This window comes from Notolepis coatsorum, assembly GCF_963971535.1.
Source record: "Notolepis coatsorum genome assembly, chromosome: 6".
Taxonomy (NCBI): Eukaryota; Metazoa; Chordata; class Actinopteri; order Aulopiformes; family Paralepididae; genus Notolepis; species Notolepis coatsorum.
The window spans coordinates 6,007,406-6,027,879 of NC_140170.1; the positions used below are offsets into that span (position 1 = coordinate 6,007,406).

The following is a 20,474-nucleotide window of genomic DNA, read 5'->3' on the forward strand; positions in this document are numbered from 1 at the left end:
CTCCAAACTGCCTTTACCAGAATATTTCAGCGCCTGGTCTGCTCTCCAGCCGCCATGTGCACCTCCACATTGTGCCACGCTCTGCATGTCATCCCTACCGGATGCCGCCGGGTGGGGTACCGGCACCGCCATCACGTGACCGTCACTCTCCTGTCCTCCGAGATTGCCAACCCCGACTTCGGCAACGACCTGCCATCTTTCCAAGTCTGGAAGTCCACTTGACAGACCTTCATCCTCCCTCTCCTGTTTAATCTCGCGGCATGGCTCTTCTTTTGCCGTCATTGTTAAGCTAACGTGACGTAGCTAGCCAGCAATAGCGGAGCTCTCCACGGCGCAAAGTGCGTGTAAGTCCGAGTTCACTTCAGACACCAAATGTAGCGTTCAGTCATACCGTCATTGTTAGGAAGAATGAGGAGGGGTTTATGCGTCTTTGGGGTTGTTTAATTCCAGTGATAATGGTTACATACAGGTCAATACCTCGCTCGTGATGTACACACAGCTACCTGCTTTCACGTATCTTCCACGACAACAACCTAACTTCCGGTGCCACCTCCTATCTCTCCCGGGGGGAAACACAGCCCCAGCTAACAGTGACATACAAAACCCCAGAACATTACAGTACTGTCCAAAATACAAGATTTTACTTCGATCTGCTCAGTTGAAGTGGAAAAAAGGGTGAAAAATGGCATTGAAACAAAGATTGAAGTCTTGTTTTGATGGAAAAGGACTTTCAATTGAATCGGTTCTTTAATTAAAAAGGTTGGGTACATTACATTGACATCGATTGATAGATATAGAGTGTTAATTTATACCGATATTTGTATAAAACATGATCTCTAATGACCTGCATTTGTACAACACAGATACCAACCTTGACCACCATAGAACCGGTTACAACTACCGCCATTCTCCGGCCAGGCGTGGCGTCGAAAACAGCTTTGGGATTTTGGCTGCCAGGTGGAGGATCCTAGAGCAACCTCTGGAGTTCAGACCAGACAAGGCTGTGCATGTCGTGAAAGCATGCATTGCTCTGTACAACTTCCTGGCATAGACGGATGCTGCCAATGAACCCAATGCCAGGTACATCCCACCAAACTGCAGGAGTATTTTTAAGTTTAAAAAGATGTTTAAAAACAGGGTTCTAGAATCGTATAGTCAAATTTAACCTAGAATCTGTTTTCTCTACCATGTAACTCGGGTATTGCAGATTAAGTATTGATTTTCCTATGTTGGCTTAACACATTGACGGCCACGGGGATTAGACGGGCCCCACTCTAGACGACCAGCATAATGTAAACAGACTTGGGGCTGTTTGTAGAGCTAAATCTATACTTTTTGTATTACTATCTGTCCATTCTCATTGTCAATTGAGATCATAAACCGTCCCTTCAAAATGGATTAAAGAAATACCTTTTTTATCAATACGTTCTCATTTTATAGCGCCGTGAATATAAGCGTTATACGGCATTTGGTCTAGTATATTTCCTGGAAGGCGAGATAAAGGGCTAATAGCTACTAACGTTATATCCAATGGCATTTCCGTTATACAAAAGCTACAGTTAAAACTCAAACTGCATATGATCGGTATAATAATAATTTAGGACCTGCTCAGAGGTCATCATTCGGCACGCATGCGATGCATGAATGCGATTCGTATCTGCGATTAACCCATCCCATCGTCCTTCCCCCCCAAGGGTAGCCGGGAGCAGACAGGCGTCAACGTGAGCCGCGCCAGGGGACCAATCCAAGTGCTCCTGTCCGTCTTCGTCAAGGACGCCACAGCGTTAGCGATCTATTGTTGTTGTGCATGTTTTTCCATTGGGTTTATCTTATCGGGGGGGGGAACCCTTGCGAGCACGGGGAGAACATGCAAACTCCACACAGAAAGGCCTGGGAGATACCCCACCTGGGTAACTGGCATCATGGAAACCTGGTCCCCAAGCGGGAATCGAACCCTGGACCTTCTTGCTGTGAGGCGACAGTGTTAACCACTACACCACCGTGCCGCTATTAGATCCTCAAGCATGTATGCATGAAAGGGGGGGGGGGGCGGGGGACATAGTTTCTGATTATTGATTACCAATAACCGTGTTCGTCTAAGTAGCCACATACGCTGGTCGGCCGGTTGAGTATCATAGCAAGCTCTGATCAGCATGTAATTTACGTGAAAAAGATCTTACCGGTTGGATCCCCCGAGCATTTCCCCGTTATCGTTATCATTATTGGCTGATGATAAATCCCCTTATTGCATAGTGAAATCCACAATCCAAAACGTATTCCGTGCAACAGACAATAGCTATCGCTTCAGGTGAGTAGAAAACTACATTAGAGATAAAAAATTAAAAAAGACAACTTCGGCCACAGGGAACACTGCATTATCGCGATAGCGCCCCTAAGAGGATCTGGCCGGTAATGCACTTTCTCGAATTCAAAGAGTAGGGTACATCTGCAGTGCAGCTCGGCGACCTTGAATAGGTTATTAAAATGGAATAAAAGCCAAAACAACTTGCCACGGATATATCCGTCCTTCAGTCCATTAAGCATGGATTCGAAACACGTATATCCATGGTCGGGCGTGTTCTTTTCCGGAACAGTTTTTGTTGATTGTTTTATTTTGCAAACTTTAACTTTTTTTGTTCTTTTCAGGATCAGTTTTTGTTGATTGTTTTGTTTTGCAAACTTTAACTTTTTTAATTTGTTTTTTAATTAGGGGTAGGTTGTTCTATAAGCCATTTGGCTTCAAACCTATAATTTCCGCTTGTTTATTTGTAAACATTTAGAAAAATTATGTTTATTGTTTATTTATTTGTAAACATTCTAAATAAATAATTCATTCATTCATTCATCCCACCAAACTTCACTGACTCCCTATCTGCTGGTGAGCCTCAACCAGGGGAGTGGAGAAGACCGGTCGCAGGTGACAGAAACCTGCTCGCAACAGGGCACCAGAGCCACGCGTGCTGCCTTTGCGGTCCAGAATGATCTGATGGCATTCTTCCAGTCCCGACAGGGACTTGTGCCATGGCAGGATGCGACAGTCAGGAGAGGCCTATTGCACTGAACAATAAGCGCTTGTAAGCACGTACAATGTCAGGAGTATCTTCTTTCATGTTCAGATGTATGATTTGGTTTGTTGTAAGTGTTGTAATGTGTTTAGGTCGGTCGGTAGGTCGCGGGTTGAGTGCACAAACCTGCTCTATTAAACACACCTCAGGAACAGAACACATGACCAATCAGAATAAATAATTACTACACAGCTAAAACAAAACTACATCACCTATTGGAAAACAAAAACAAAAGCACAGAGCAAAATGGAGTGCTATCTGGCTCTAAATCGACAGTACACCATAGCAGACTATTTGAGCATGGTGACTGATCAACAACTAAAAAGAACCTTGACAAAATACAGACTGAGTGAGCATGGGGAGGCACAGGAAAACCTGGCTTCCTGCAGAGCAAAGGCTGTGCTGTCATTGCATCCTCAATGAGCCTGAAACAGAGATACACTTCCTCACCCAATATGAAAAATATAAATATCTTAGAGAAACACATTTAAATTTTTTTTTTTTTTTATTAATAACAAAAGGTTTTCTTAAACGATCAGAGACAGAAAAACGACCAGTCCTACTAGGGGAGGACTCAACTAGCTGTGAGCTATCAGCAGTCTACAGTATGTTGCTGTCTGCCATAAACGGAGGGACAGTGAGTGACAGTCACCTGACACACGTTTATGCTGTAATATTTTATGTTTTGATGATATTTTATGTTGATATTTTTATGTACTTTGACATTGATATCTGTTTTGTTATACATTCCCTGCCATTGGTTATATCCATCAATATAGCCAGTCTGCCACCACTGTAAGCCTATGGAGATGTTTACCTTCTTTGCAGGGCTATAACTTTTTAAATTGTATTGCTAAATTGACATTACGATTATCTATCGTTCAGGATGTAGGATTATACTTTTTCATTCATACATTCATACAGAAATACCTTCTAGAATATAAGTATGTTTTTATCGTTTTCTGCAGTAATTCCTAGAACGTGAGTTATAGGCCTAAACGCATATATAGATTATCGATTGCCGTTTATTCCCTAGACACGCTATATTAAAAAATTCAACTGTATATGATCGTATACGTATGCTTCATCATGCATGGAGGAAAGGGGGGGGGGTCGTTTATAATTCCCCGATCATCAGTAAATGCTTTATGTAGTATGGGTTGATTTATTGATCAGATGGTTTGCAGTGAAATTAATAAACAATTGGGCTGAAAATAACGTTATATTCCTCTTACCGTGCGTCAAAGAGACTGGCGGTGAAATATCCCAAGTATAGGACGTCGATCGCCTAGGTCCATTTCCGGTTTGTATGTCGCAATAAACGCCGAAATCATATAGATTATTAAGTTTATAAAGCGATCCATTATGTACATTGTCTCTGTCGGGAGCCTTGCAACAATGTCTGACGGCCGGATGAATTTAATCGACGCACAGCAGTCACTTCCTGTTGTTCCGAGTGTAACTCGCCCGACCATCCACCAGGCGGCGGTATTGAGCCGTCGTTGCCTTCACTTTTAGGGTCCAGCTGCAGCGTCAGAGGTGTATATATGAATTATGAATGCCATGGCGAAAAAATGAAATATTGATCTCAATTACGCTGTACAGCGAGATCTGGCGGTCAAAGCATGGCGGGCAATAGCGCTTTACAGCGTGGATGGCGGTGGATGTGTTAATGTTAATATTAATCATTTGCTTAGGCAACATGTACAAGTTACGTCATGCCAATAAAGTCATTTGAATTGAATTGAGAGAGAGAGAGAGTGAAAGAGTATACATGTATGTAGATGTAGAAAAGTGTGGTTCGTGTGGGGTAATGGGCACATAAGCCTGGGAAAGAGATGGGGTTCCCCTAACAAACACCTAATTGTTTACTTTGAAATGTGGAACAGGTGTTATACGTTTAGTCTGGAAGGGGTGGTTCACGTGGGGGGGGATAGGCACATAAGCGCGGGAAAGAGGTGGGAAGAGGAGACATAAAGCTATACATATGTGAGAAGATGATACATTTTGTATCGGAAGGTGTGGTTCACGTGGGGGGATGGGCACATAAGCGCGGGAACACCATCAGAACACTGATCTCTCCACACATGAACACACACACCACACATCCTGCACTCTCGCACGCACGCACGCACGCACGCACGCACGCACGCACGCACGCACGCACGCACGCACGCACGCACGCACGCACGCACGCACGCACGCACGCACGCACGCACGCACGCACGCACGCACACACACACACACACACACACACACACACACACACACACACACACACACACACACACACACACACACACACACACACACACACACACACACACACACACACACACACACACACACACACACACACACACACACACACACACACACACACACACACACACACACACACACACTTTATTGGAAGAGGAGGCACCTAATTGTTCAGTCTGAAAGGGGTTCACGTGAGGTGGAGTGTGTGTGTGTGTCAGTGGCGGCTGCTGACCACATTTTTTGGTGAATCAAAACATCATTTTAAAACATCCCCCACTGTGTGTGTCAGTGGTGGCTGGTGAGTAAAAAAATTTGGAACCAAAAAACATCCCATGGCCAGACGTGGTGGATCAATTTCCGGGAGAGGCAACACCATCGCCTCACGATCCGGATCCCGGACACCATTGACCGTGGGAGGGCAGCCTGCTCCAAGAGGGGGCCTATTGAAGACTATTTTCAGCTCCTCTCTCTGTGTATATAGAAAGAAATCTGAAGCATAGACAGACAGACGGTCAGTCCAGAGTCAGAGCTCAGTCAGGGACAGCACAGCAGACAGACAAGGTATTTTCAGCTCCTCACCACCACCTTGGAGGAACACAGGCTGAGGGAGAAACCCTGTCACATTTATAACTGTGACGAGACGGGGTTTCAGCTGGACTCCAACCGGAGGAAGGTCGTCGTGCCCTGCAGGCCCAGGGAACACATCACGGTCCTGGCCTGCCTCAATGCGGCTGGGGAGGACGTCCCCCCTTTTATTATTCATAAGGGGGGCTACCCGGGAGGGCCCTACAATAAGGAGGGAGTCCCCAATGCCCTCTACGGGAAGTCGCCAGTGGGGTACATTGCCTCTGAACTATTCAGGAAGTGGTCACCAACCTGTGTGAGGCCTTCAGGGAGAGAAGCCAGGGAGCTCCAGCTGATTCTGAGGTGCTCTGCAGTCTGCACAGAGAAGAACTCAAGCTCTTCTGTCTGGATGACCTCCAGCTCATCTGTGTGGTGTGTCAGTCCTCCAGAAAACACAAGAGCCACAACTGCTGCTACATAGAGGAAGCTTCAGAGGATCACAAGAAGAAGCTCCAGGCTCCACTGAAGACCTTACGTGACAAGCTACAGGCCTTTAAAGAAATCAAACAAACATGCGTCCGCACAGCAGAACACTTAAAGGTCCAGGCCCTGCACACAGAGAAGCAGATTGAGAAGGAGTTTAAGAAGCTTCTCCAGTTTCTCCATGAGGAAAAGGAGGCCAGGGTAGCTGCACTGAAGGAGGAAGAGGAGCAGAAGAGCCAGACGATGAAGGAGAAGATGGAGGGGCTGGACAGAGAGATGTCAACCCTTTCAGACACAATCAGAGCCATAGAGCAGGAGCTGAACGCTGAACATGTCTCCTTCCTGCAGAAATACAAGACCACACTGAAAAGAGCTCAGTGCAACCTGCCTCATCCACAGCTGGTGTCAGGAGCGCTGATAGACGAGGCCAAACACCTGGGCAACCTGACCTTCAGAGTCTGGGAGAAGATGAAGGAGAGGGTCAAGTTCACTCCTGTCACTCTGGACCCAAACACTGCAGCACCCTGGCTCTCTATATCTGATGATCTGACCAGTGTGAGATGCACAGACACAAAGCAGCAGCTCCCTGACAACCCAGAGAGGAACATGGTGTATAACGATGTTCTGGGTTCTGAGAGCTTCAGCTCAGGGAAACACAGCTGGGAGGTGGAGGTGGGAGACAGCAGGTTAGTTTAATTACTGTAATTGAATTATCACCCATTTGTAATTAACAATATTCTTTCATTCAGCTGATACATTTCTTCATTTAATGTTGCAGGTCCATAGGGCTGACCTTGGATTTTTTTTTGGAATTCAAAGCTTCGGGGCCGAGATTCGATTTTAATTTGAAGCTTCGAAATAAAAATAAAAATAAAAAATCTTTTTTCTTTCTTTTTAATGTTGTGGGACTTGTACAGCACTTTGTTCAACTTTGTCAGTGCTGTAAAGTTTAAACCTTTTTAAATCTTAGACAAACTAAACACTTTGCTTCCATGAAATATTGTAAGCCGTCATTTGAGGCTTTATAAAAGCAGCACAATGAACACAAATCTGTCAGTGCCGAGTCCGACCTCATCTTAAATAACAAACAGCAGTGCTTGTTGTAATTAACAAAGAGAGAGGTAGAGTTGATTTTGCACACAAAAAATATATATATATATATAATTTTTTTATTAAATTTTTTTTTTTTACATAATCAAATTTTATTTTCATATTCAAATCCCATGCCCATCGAACGAAGCTTCGAAGCTTCGAAGTATTTAAGACAGCCCTACAGGTCCAGTGACCCTCTTCAGCCTGGCCCAGTGTATTTGTTGGTGCCGAGAAAGTGTGGAGTGTTCGGTGTTTGCTGCGAGGGAGTACCCCAGCAGGTAAACTACCTAATTGATGAGGCCCACTGCAGCAGCAAAGGTAGTGATGGTGAGATGAAGCTTCATGAAGCATTGAGGCTTTCCATCCCATAGTGCAGGGCTATTCAACTAAATTGTTCAGGGGGCCACATTGTCAGAAACCCAAGGGGCCAAAAAAAACAAAAAAACACATTTATAGTGCAGCTGAGCTTATGAAAAAGTGCTTCATGTCTGTGCAACAACAGCAAATCACAGCATCTTATTAGCACTTATTGTCCACTCTTAACTCTCAAACATCAGGGGGGTGGGGGGCAGACAGGCCTAGCCTACATACACACATCTAATGAGAGCGATTGCACTTCTTTGACTGGGCAATGGCAGAGAAAGAGGGTTTATAGGAAGTGAGGGCTACCCGCAAACAGTGATGCAAATGCTCATTTGTCAAGGAGGCACGTTGCTTGTTTTAATGGCATTCATGTGAGAGAAACTGGATTCACAGGTGTATGTTGAGCCAAACATTGTTAGCACAGATATTGCCAGCGTTTTTATTTTGGGGAATGTGTTGACATGAACACTTCATCCAAAATGTTGTGGTGGATTCATTCTCAAGTGCCTGCTTCAGAGCAGATGATGCTTGCATGTCAATTATTTCAAGTTGCAGGAGACCTTCATCAATGTGAAGTGATGCAAGGAACTCTTGTCCTTTTGTGGAAATAGCAGCTACATTGGCAAATGGGTTGCTCACAAAATGCATCAATTCTCTGGACATGTCAAATTCATCAAATCGACTTGCAAAGTTTTCCCTCAATTTATCAATGAAATCTGTCATTAATTGAGTGACTTTTGGCTCAATTGTGCGTGTTAACGTTGACATGAAAAGAAAAAAGTAAAAAAAAAAAAAAAAAAAAAAAAAAATTATTATCATGTAATCTTTGGCGGGCCGGTCAGAATCATCCCGCGGGCCGGATCTGGCCCGCGGGCCGCCAGTTGAATAGCCCTGCCATAGTGCCACACATGTGTTGAAGCTTCATGGTGGTTCATTTGCTCTACTGTGCCATCAAGTGGACAATAAATGTAGAACAGGCAGAGTGATTATAATGATACCATGGCGTTGGTGTGTGAAGCTTTGATGTGTTGATGTGATGATGATGCCAATAAACAAATAATATTGTGTCTGTTTTTCTAACAGAGTGATGGCAGGGACAGAGGAGAACGTGCTTGTGTTACTATAACATTCTATTCTTTGGGCGGCTATGTGGTGCAGTGGGCAAGGCGCTCACCGCGAATACTGGAGACTGGGCTCGAACAGGTTCGCCTCCCTGTTCGAGCCCAGCGCTCCACATTGCTTTCAGTTTAGCTGGTTGTCCGCACTAATACACATTGGCAGTATTAGGGGGAGGGAAACTGATGGGTGGGGATCTGGCGTTGTGGACAGCGACTCCTACAGGTCGGTTGGTGCGCCTGCGCAGTAGAATCAGGAAGCGACGGGGGCGGGGCCCCTCCAAAGCCCAGACCCCTGACGCTGAAAGATCGAGCCGCGCAGGTGGAAAGATGTGACTGCTGTTACCTCGAGTATCGGAGGGGACTCGTGCTATGTATGACTTAGTCCACATTGCAGCCGGCTTGTGGGAGGCAAGAAACAGCGTTCAAAGACAGGGGAGGGTTGAATTGGATGATACGAAAATTGGGATGGGAGAAAAATAGAAAATGGGAGAAAAAGTGGATAAAAAAAAACATTCTATTCTTTAATATAGTGTGTTTTTCTGACAGCATGATAGCAGGGACAGAGGAGAAAGTGCTTGCTTCATTTTTATTCAGAAAAAGCAACACAAAATCGACATGCCGTCCTGCATTTGGATCATACAGATGTGATCAGATTAGGCACAGCAAGTTGGACATTACAGCAAGTTTATATGTAACAGAGCTGATATCGTCACCTTTTTGCGTTGTTTAACTTCGATGCCCCGAGGGAGTTTAGAACCCGGGTCTGGGCGACAGCACAACCAAGTGGTGAATTCACACTTAATGACGTGTACGTGTGTCTTTTTAAGTGGAGTGAGTTTAACTCGCAGTACCGCTACTCGCCAGTCACTTCACAGCGCTTGAAGTCCGTCGTGACTGACAGTGCCTCGCGGTACCATCTGACATCTGTTACATATATACGTTAGGATTATTAGGATACACATTTATTTGTCTTTCCCAGTACTCCAGGGTATTCTCCATTGCAAAGAAACTCGTAATGAATTCCTATGTCGACACAAATGTGAAGGGATAGGAAATGTCCCTGTAACTGAGGGGTTACAAAACCCTGACTGTATTAAAGATTGTGATAGATTAAACCACTACTACATATTATTATTATTATTATTATTATTATTATTATTATTATTATTATTATTATTATTATTATTATTATTATTATTATTATTATTATTATTATTATTATTATTATTACTTGCCAGACAGTACAGTTAATTATGGCAGACACTCAAATAGACGGCACGGTGACAAAGAGATATCATTTACAGTATTTTATTATTATGCAGAAGATACAACTGATAATTACTGGGTCGCTCTTTTATGGCGAATGATATTAGAAAGTCAGAGAGTAGCAAAGTCAATGGGAATGAATAATTCCTAGGCTAGGTATACTAGACCAGACGCCGCCTGGCGTGAGATGGCAATATAGGGGGGCAAACGAGGGTACAGCTGGAGACTGGTGATATCCTCCCACAGAGTTGTAAGCTCCAGAGGAATGAAGAATGTACGGATACTCAGGCTAGTCACTTGAAGAAAAGGGGTTCTCATACGGATCCGGTCTTTATAATCCAAGTGCTCAGTAGCAAGGTAATAGCTGTAATCCAATGCCCGATAGCAATGATGATAGCCAGCCAGCTTCGTCCCCGAAGCTAGCCCGATGTAGAATCTTCAGGGTAGTTAAATTCCAAGATGGCAGCATCCCAATTGTCTGTGCTAATTGTTTGTTAATGTTTGGTCTTTTTTGTTGGTTTTTAGTACTTTTTGTTGGTTTTTAATACTTTTAAATATCCATTTTAAGTAAGTAAGTAGTAGTCTTAATTTCTTTAATCGCAAGTTGTGGATACTACAATGCTGTATGCGTGGCAGCCAGGCACTAATTGATCTTCAGCCAGCTGGCTCCGACAGGCTACACCCAGGCTTCTGGAGCAACCTACCAACACCAGGCCCAGGCTACTGGAGTACTAGCTCTAGGCTCCACTGGACTCCGACAGGCTACACCCAGGCTTTTGGAGCAACCTACCAACACCAGGCCCAGGCTACTGGAGCTACTAGCTGCTAGCCCTAGGCTCCACTGGACTCCGACAGGCTACACCCAGGCTTCTGGAGCAACCTACCAACACCAGGCCCAGGCTACTGGAGCTACTAGCTGCTAGCCCTAGGCTCCACTGGACATCTCCATTCTCCAGCAGCCTTCCAGCCTGCAACCACCTACCAGCCACCACTACCAGGCCAGCCCCAGGATACCAACTATCAGCCACCACCACCAGGCCAGCCCCAGGATACCAGCTACCACCACCAGGAGTGGATTGGACTTTCTTCCACGCAAGTTGACATGTTCTCCCCACTTATCTTGCTCTTGCTAACTGTCCTGTATCCAAAGGAAGTGCATGAGAACTGTGGAAATGTTTATGTGCCTCTACAAATTTCCCTTCCACAAAAAGGCACAGACTGGGAATTTATCTCCAATAGTTCGCAATCGTATTGCTTTTTACAAAATGCCAATGATTGTATCTTGCCCCATCTTATTAACTTATTCTGTCCTTTTGACTGGCTGCTGCAGTACTGTCATTTTAGACAAAAGGCTCAAAATGCTAAATCTGATTCTACACGTAGGCCGATGAAATTGAAAAAATGCTTTCTGATCCTTTTGCTTTTACTCTCGGGTAATGTTCACCCTAACCCTGGCCCTGGTGTCAAGAGCCTGAATACTCCCAGTGATTTTAAAGACAGATCTGGACTTGGTATTATTCACCTTAATGTTAGAAGTCTACTTCCTAAACTGGACCAAGTTAAAATATGGGCAAACTCCACAGATGCGGATATTCTTATTTTGTCAGAGACCTGGCTCAAAAAGTCCATTACTAACAAAGTCATTTCAATCAAGGGTTACAATGTGTTTCGATGTGATCGGCCCAGGAAAGGTGGGGGCCTTGCTATATACATTAAAACCAGATTTCAAGTCACCCTCCTCTCTTCTGTATCCCTCAGTAAACAATTTGAATTGCTCGCTCTGAAGTTAGAACTTCTTAAGGGTCAGTTCATGACGCTGGTTGGCTGTTACAGACCTCCCTCAGCAAGTAGTGATGCTCTAACATCTCTGAACAACATCTTATCTACCCTGGAGTGTAATGAGATTCTTCTCACTGGAGACCTAAACTGGGATTGGTTGTCTTCTGCCTCAGATAGTTTTAAAACCATCTGTGATTCTTTTAACTTGACGCAACTAATTGATAGCCCAACCAGACCAAATCCTAAATGCCCAGATAAATCTTCCCTTCTTGATTTATTTTTAACAAATGCTCCACACAAATTTTCTGAAATTGGTGTTTTTGCTAATGACCTGAGTGACCATTGTGTCATCGCCACAGTCAGGCATGGTAAGCTCCCGAAAACAAGACCAAGGATTGTACAGAAACGGGATCTTAAGCACTTTTGTGAACAAGCTTTTCATCAGGATTTATGGCAGTTTGACTGGTCCAGAATCTCCCTAATTAATGATGTGGAGTTAGCCTGGAAATCATTCTATGACACTTTTCTTAACATCATAGACAAACATGCGCCAGTCCGCAAATTTAGAGTGAAAGGCCGTGACAATCCCTGGTTTTCCCCTGAGCTGTCCAATCTGTTGAGAGAAAGGGATGTAGCCTGGTCTAAGGCCAGGAGCTCCAAGTCGGACACCGACTGGCTGACATTTAGACATCTCAGAAACCAGTTTACTTCCCGTATTCAGAAGGCTAAATCTGAGTACTACTTGGCTAAAACTACCTGTAACCTAAAGGACCCCAAAAAAATTTGGAAGGTTATTAAGACCACTTATGGGAGTGACATCACAAATGAATTGCCACTCAGCATAGAAACTGAGTCCTGTACTGTGACTGATAAATTAACCATTCTTAATTCTTTTAACAAACATTTTATTTCATCAGGATCCTTGTTTGAGTCACTACAGCCATCAGACTCTGAACAGCAGGGGCCCCTTATGTCACCCCCCTCAAACTCAGAAACTGAACCCTTCAATTTATCTCCTTTTGAGGTGGTTGAGGTCCATAGGGCCCTAAAGAAGCTCAACTCCGACAAATCTGCAGGTCCGGATAAGTTGGAGCCTCATTTTCTCAAGGCAGCTGCTGATTTTATTGCAGAACCTTTAACTTACATTTTTAATCTCACCATCGAAAGCAATGAGATTCCATTAGTCTGGAAATCAGCCCACGTCCTCCCCCTGTTGAAAGGGGGTGTTCCCTCATCCCTTAACAATTACAGACCAATCTCAAAGTTGTGTGTTTTAGCCAAAGTCCTTGAAAAACTAATAAGTGAGCAGCTAAAAGATTTCTTAGACTCACATGGCCTGCTTTCCAAGAACCAGTCAGGTTTCAGAAAGAAGCATAGCACGATCACTGCTACTCTTAAAGTAGTCAATGATGTCATTGAATCACTGGATTCCAATAAATACTGTGCAGCTCTGTTCCTAGACTTATCCAAAGCCTTTGATACGGTTGACCATGCCATTTTATCGAAGTGTCTACATAAAATTGGTTTATCTAGACAGGCTGTAGAGTGGTTTTCAAATTACCTGACGGATAGATCACAGTGTGTACAGTCTGCTGGTTTATCATCATCTTTCCTCCCTGTACTTAAGGGTGTACCACAAGGTTCCGTACTGGGACCTCTACTCTTCTCCATATATGTAAATGATCTTTGTATCAACCTGTCTAATGCTGCTTACCATTTCTATGCTGATGACACAGTAATTTATTGCTCATCTCCCAGTGTTGTGCAAACGATGGAGTTCTTGCAATCTGCCTTTGACATTGTTCAGTCACATCTTACCCAGCTTAAGCTAGTGTTAAATGCTGGCAAATCAAAGTTTATGCTCTTCTCAAATGGGAAGAGACTCCCAGCTGATCTTCCCACACTTGTTACTGCTGGAGGGACTGACATCGAAAGGGTTGCTTCCTACAAATATCTAGGCATTACAGTGGACGAGAACCTTACGTTTAAATCTCACATAGACAAACTTGTGTCAAAGCTGAAGCTTAAACTCGGCTTCTTTTTCAGAAACAGGTCCTGTTTTTCACTTAAAGTGAGAAGTCACCTGATCTCGACCACCTTCTTACCACTACTCGATTATGGTGACTTACTCTATATGTATGCACCTGATCAGTACCTTAGAAAGCTTGATACTGTGTACCATTCTGCCTTACGCTTTGTCACGGGATGTGGAAATCGAGTGCACCATTGCACCCTATATACCATTGCAAGTTATCCATCTCTACAAATACGGCGATTTTCTCGATGGCTCTCTCTGGTGCACAAAGCTCTGCTTAAACTGGTTCCCTCGTACCTAAGTGTGCTTCTGTGCACAAAGCAATATAAGTATGCCCTTCGTTCTCAAGCTGTTCTAACACTGGAAGTTCCCCATATGAGAACTGAATTGGGAAAAAGGGCTTTTAAATATGCTGCTCCTTCATCTTGGAACAAGATACAGGAGGACCTAAAATTACCAGGACTGGTCACCCTCGGAGAATTCAAAGCCATTTTAAAATCCTACGAACTCAGTTCCCTTGGTCAGTGCAACTGTGTTTGATCATTTGCCTGTTTGATAACTTGCCTGAAATTGGAGCTTGATGTAAATGTTTTATCTGTATTTTATTGTGATGTTCTTTATGTTGAAACTTTCTGCTGCCTTGCTTGGCCAGATCGCTCTTGAAAAAGAGATTTTAATCTCAATGATGCTTATCTGGTTAAATAAAGGATTTGATTGATTGATTGATTGATAAATCCAAACGACAGTGGTATTAACGATGCTCTTCTCCACGGTACTACGTTTCCACAAGTCACTATAATCCACCAATAATGGTTCTACAATATCGCAGCGGTAGGTTCCAATGCGCACATGTCCAATAGTTCTGCTACTAGGCCCACCTTGTGTTCGGATACTAATTACTTTAAGTCCACACACACTTGCTAAGGTTCACGCTAGTTACTAAACGAACAAACTGCTTGTTAATGCTGCACACCGAACGAACTGCTGTAATACGATTCACACTAAATGACGACTCTTTACTTCACATTAAGTTAGGTCGAACTTGACTCTGCTACTATACGCTAGGTTCAACTACTGCTGTTGCATTACTTCGGACGAACTCTAAGGACGAACTGCATTAGATTCACACTTTCACTTGTTCACTTCGCACTACTGCTGCTGCACCTTCCACAATATATATACGTAGAGGGCTTTCTAGGGCGCAACCGAATCTCTTGTCTGAAATCAATGCGCTGCCCAAGGGCATGTCTCGACTTGTCCGAACTCGTCTTTGAACTTGTCTGAGGGGCGCGATTGTTGGCGCCGTGGGTGTCAAGGGCGCTGTCCAATGAGGAAAGCGAATAATGCTATGATTCAAACGGAGGCTTAAAGGGATATAGCTTATATATATAAATAATATACAAGTTATATAAATAATAAAACGTATATTCTCAGTGTTAATCTGGCCCTTCACAACAGTCCCATTTCCTGAATCAGTGGCCGCGGAGTTTCAAGTTTCAAGTTTCTTTAATAGTTGTCATACAGAAGTACAGAATACTTTAATACAAAATGCTTCTTACTGTTACGCTCCAGAGACTGTGCTAGACAAGATAAGTATGAAATAAAATAGTATAGCATGTAAAATAGAAGTAAAAATAGAGGTCACAGTGTTCAGTATAGACATATGTACAATGTTCGATGCAGAATAGAAGTAACTGAGTTACCATACAATATACAATATACTATGCAATGTACTAATATACAATACTATATAGTGCAAAGCAGAAATGGGATGAGGTACAATTTAGGTACAATTTACAGTAAGGTGTACGAGTTGTAGTGCAAATCCTTTACCAATAAATATAAAGTGTGAAGTGTGTTTAGGTGATCTAAAGTGTGGAGAGTGGGTGCTGCAGTGTGTTGTTTGTTTAAGTGAGTGTGTGCGTGTGGGTGTGTGTGCTGTGTGCATTTGATGGTTGTTGCATAGTGTTTATTGTTCGTTGAGCAGCCTGATGGCCTGGGGATAGAAGCTTCTTCTGAGTCTTTCTGTGCTCGCCTTAAGACTCCGGTATCGCTTGCCTGACCGCAGCAGTTCAAAGAGGCAGTTGTTCGGGTGGCTGGAGTCCTTGATGATTCTCTTCGCCTTACCCCTGCACCGCTTGTTGTAAATGTTCTGGAGGGTGGGAAGCCCCCCTCCAATTGTGTGTTCGGCTGAACGTGTCACTCTTTGTAGTCTGCTACGGTCTTGTGCAGTGCTATTCCCAAACCAGGAGGTGATGTTGCCAGTCAGGATGCTCTCTATTGTACATGAGTAGAAGTTCTTAAGGATCTTCTGACTGACTTGGAACTTCCTTAGGCGCCTGAGGAAGTAGAGGCGTTGTCGTGCCTTCTTCACCACACTGTCAATGTGTGTGGTCCATGTCAAGTCCTCGGATATGTGGGCTCCGAGGTACTTGAAACTGTTCACTCTCTCGACCGGTGCCCCGTCGATGCTGAGGGGGCTGTAGTCCTTGACCCCCGACCTCCTGAAGTCCACAATCATCTCTTTTGTTTTGCTGACGTTCAGGGAGAGGCAGTTCTCCTGACACCACTGTGACAGATTCTCTACCTCTTCCAGGTAGGCCCTCTCGTCGTTGGCAGAGATCAGGCCCACCACTACTGTGTCATCAGCAAATTTGATGATTGTGTTGTTGTTCCGCTGTGCCACGCAGTCATGTGTGTACAGGGAGTAGAGGAGGGGGATCAGAACACAGCCCTGGGGGGCCCCTATGTTGAGGGTGATGGATGAGGAGGTGCAGTTGCCTGCTCTTACCACCTGGGGTCTGCCAGTCAGGAAGTCCAAGACCCACTGGCAGAGGTCATAGTTCAAGCCCAGGTCCCTGAGCTTGGCTATGAGTTTGGAGGGTACTAGGCTTCGGACGTCATCAGTACGTCACCTGGCTGATACACGCCTCGATACACGCTCCACAGAAAATAATCCTGGATTACTCGACACACGCATCGACGCCTCGCTTCAAACGTCACATCACTAAGCAAGGACATTTATTGTACATTTACAGGGGCCAGTTTCGAATAGCAGTCTCTCGTAGGTACTCTTTGAGAGTGGTTTTGGAAGTGGGTAGTGATTCACATTCCTTTACAGCTGTGGGTAGGGCGTTCCACATTGATGTGGCATAATTGCTAAACGTGTTTTGTCCTAACCCAACCCCCTCCAATGTACAGTAAATGTCCTAACCCAATCATACACAAGACCCTCTTCTTGGGACCAAGTAAGGTTTCGTCGATAATCCAATGTACAGATCCTGTCCTCTTGTCGTGTGGCCACAGCTTTTGTAAAGCCTGTCTGCAGGAATTCTGGAGAGATAGAGAAGACAAGAACTGTCCACTGTGTAGGAAAATCTCTTCAATTTTAAATCCTCCTCGTAACTTGGCCTTGAAGAACCTGTGTGAGGCCTTCAGGGAGAGAAGCCAGGGAGCTCCAGCAGGTTCTGAGGTGCTCTGCAGTCACTGTCTGCACAGAGAAGAACTCAAGCTCTTCTGTCTGGATGACCTCCAGCCAATCTGTGTGGTGTGTCAGTCCTCCAGAAAACACAAGGGCCACAACTGCTGCTACATAGAGGAAGCTTCGGACAAGGTATGGCAAAATCATTATTATATTAATTTATTCAATCTTTAATTATACTCAATAAATACACAGAGTAATTATACTAATTTACAGTGTTGTCACGTTAATGAATACAGAAACATTAGACAATCAGAACAATTAGATGGGATTAGATTCAGACACTGATGTTGGAGTTGATTTATTTTTGTCCACAACGTAGGAGGTGTGGGATTCAATGTCATTGTGGGATTTAACGTCAGTGTGGGAGTCAATGTCAGTGTGGGAGTCAATGTCAGTGTGGGATTCAATGTCAGCATGGAAGTCAATGTCAGTGTGGGAGTCAATATCAGCATGGGAGTCAATGTCAGTGTGGGAGTCAATGTCAGTGTAGGAGTCAATGTCAGTGTGGGAGTCAATGTCAGTGTAGGAGTCAATGTCAGTGTGGGAGTCAATGTCAGCGTGGGAGTCAATGTCAGTGTAGGAGTCCAGGGTGGCCTGGGTGGCAAACGTACTCCAGTCCGTGTGTTGAAACCGGTGCTACAGCACAGAGTCCTCAGGGGGAAGACTGGCATCTTTCAAGTGAAATGCATCATGAAATTCATGAATGAATGAATTCCATTGCAGAAGCAGCTCCAGGCTCCACTGAAGACCCTACGTGACAAGCTACAGGCCTTTAAAGAAATCAAACAAACATGCGTCCACACAGCAGAACACTAAAGGTACAAATATTCAGTGTTAATGATAAATAATTTACTGTAAGGTTGTAGCTGCACTCAACCTGCTCACAGTAAGTGCAGTGGTGGTCCCACGCGGTACCACGCCGACCCACCAGTTTTCTGAGCAGAAGTACGCGCACAGATGTGCATGCGCGTGCACTCACGCGCACACAAAAATGCATTCACAACTTTCACTCGACTCGTCATGCCAAGTACCCGGCACTTATCTATCACCTAGTCTTTGCATAAGAATAGGATACCAATAGCATAACAAAGAAAGAGAAGTGCAAGACCAAAATACAAGCCCTGTACCAATTGGTGGGGGTTTGCTTGAGCTGTGGAACCAAATGGTCCCGACTGGAAGTATGAGACATTTCGTTGTGCTTCAGAAGGAAACTGTAAACTGTAAATTACATTGTTAATTTAGTTTGTATTTACTTTTCTAGTTTAAGTTAATTCAATTAAAGAAATTGTAACAACAATATTGTATCTACAATTACATTTAAAACATTGTTTGTTTTTCAACCATATCTGTTGACAATATAATTTCTTTATATATTGAAGGCTACATCTACCTTTTTCAGCTTCTCTATTTCAAGGCAATATTACAAAAACTAAACTAAAACTAGTAATTTCCTATACAAACATGTTTCCTACTATTTATGCATAATAATCATCTGTTCTGTGCGCACGCGAGGGAACATGTATGCGCATGCACGTGGCGTCATTTAAACAGGCAGTTCTGATATTACAACTGCACCCCTGAGTAAATTACCTATTGTACATTTGTAGTCCATTGTGGAAGAGACATGATTGTTAACCCCATAATGTGCAGGTCCAGGCCCTGCACACAGAGAAGCAGATTGAGAAGGAGTTTAAGAAGCTTCTCCAGTTTCTCCATGAGGAAAAGGAGGCCAGGGTAGCTGCACTGAAGGAGGAAGAGGAGCAGAAGAGCCAGACGATGAAGGAAAAGATTGAGTTCATAGGGAATGATGCTGAGGATGTTTATAGTGTTTAACTTGATCTGGCTTTACCTCCATAGAACTACAAGACCACACTGAAAAGGTAAGTGATTTATCTCTCTTTTTGTCGCTTCTCTCTCTCTCTCTCTCTCTCTCTCTCTCTCTCTCTCTCTCTCTCTCTCTCTCTCTCTCTCTCTCTCTCTCTCTCTCTCTCTCTCTCTCTCTCTCTCTCTCTCTCTCTCTCTCTCTCTCTCTCTCATGTTAACGGGCGTCGCTGTTCACACGGGTGGGCGGGCGACTTGCGGGCGGAAAGCGAAGTTATTTTGCCCGCTTCGGTTGGAATTTGAGGCGCCACACACATTTTCACAGAAATACACTCAATATCTGAATTATTACCACACATATAGATGTTGTTCAACCAGCTAATGTGTCTGTATCTTTCCCAATACAAATAAACAGAGGTGCAGTGCTCATGGCACGCAGTACCACGCCGTTCCACCACTTTTCTGAGCAGAAGCACTCGCGTGCACACAGAAATGCGTTCACAACTTTCACTCGACTCGTCTTGCCGTGCGCCAAGTACCGGTACTCACATGTCTTTGCATAACAATAGCATAAAAGAACGAGAAGAGCAAAACCAAAATACAAGCCCTGTACTAATTGGTGGGGGTTTGCTTGAGCTGTGGAACCTCTCACTATGTGACAAATGGTCCCGACTGGAAGGATGAGACATGTCTTAAGTTGTGCTTCAGAAGGAAAACTGTCCTTCTAGTTGGGTCAAGAACCTCAATTCCGTGACCATTCTCTGGCTAAGATGTTTTGATGATTGATTTGACTTCTATGGACCTTTTATAAAAGATTTAGCCCATGTGTCCCTCCCAAAAATCCCGGCATTTTTTGTCAGAGGGCCAACTCCAAAATACCTGCTGGTGCCATCTTGAAAAATTTACTTTTGAACCAGAGCACGTAGAATCATGTATGAATACACTTTTTTGTGTAAGTCAACCATGATGATTCCGATTATGACATCAGTTTGACGTTATGACATAATTTATTCCAGAAATCCAAGATGGCCGCCACCCAGAAGAGCAAAAGTTGTACTTTTAATGTCAAAACCAATTTTACCATGGTACTGCTGTACTTTAAACAAACTACCTTCATACGGATCTCAGTAAAATAATTTATG

At 44.0% G+C, this 20,474-nt stretch overlaps 1 protein-coding gene across 1 annotated transcript; it reads left to right on the forward strand.

Annotated features, from left to right (window-relative positions):
• Positions 1–54: 54 nt before the first annotated feature.
• On the forward strand, positions 55–19,344 carry LOC311230755 (E3 ubiquitin-protein ligase TRIM35-like; the record flags this gene model as incomplete). Its single annotated transcript, XM_084317113.1, has 4 exons — positions 55–204; positions 6,189–7,060; positions 17,334–17,640; positions 19,162–19,344. The coding sequence occupies 4 exons, from the start codon at positions 55–57 to the stop codon at positions 19,342–19,344; spliced, it is 1,512 nt and encodes a 503-aa protein (XP_084173239.1).
• Positions 19,345–20,474: the final 1,130 nt, after the last annotated feature.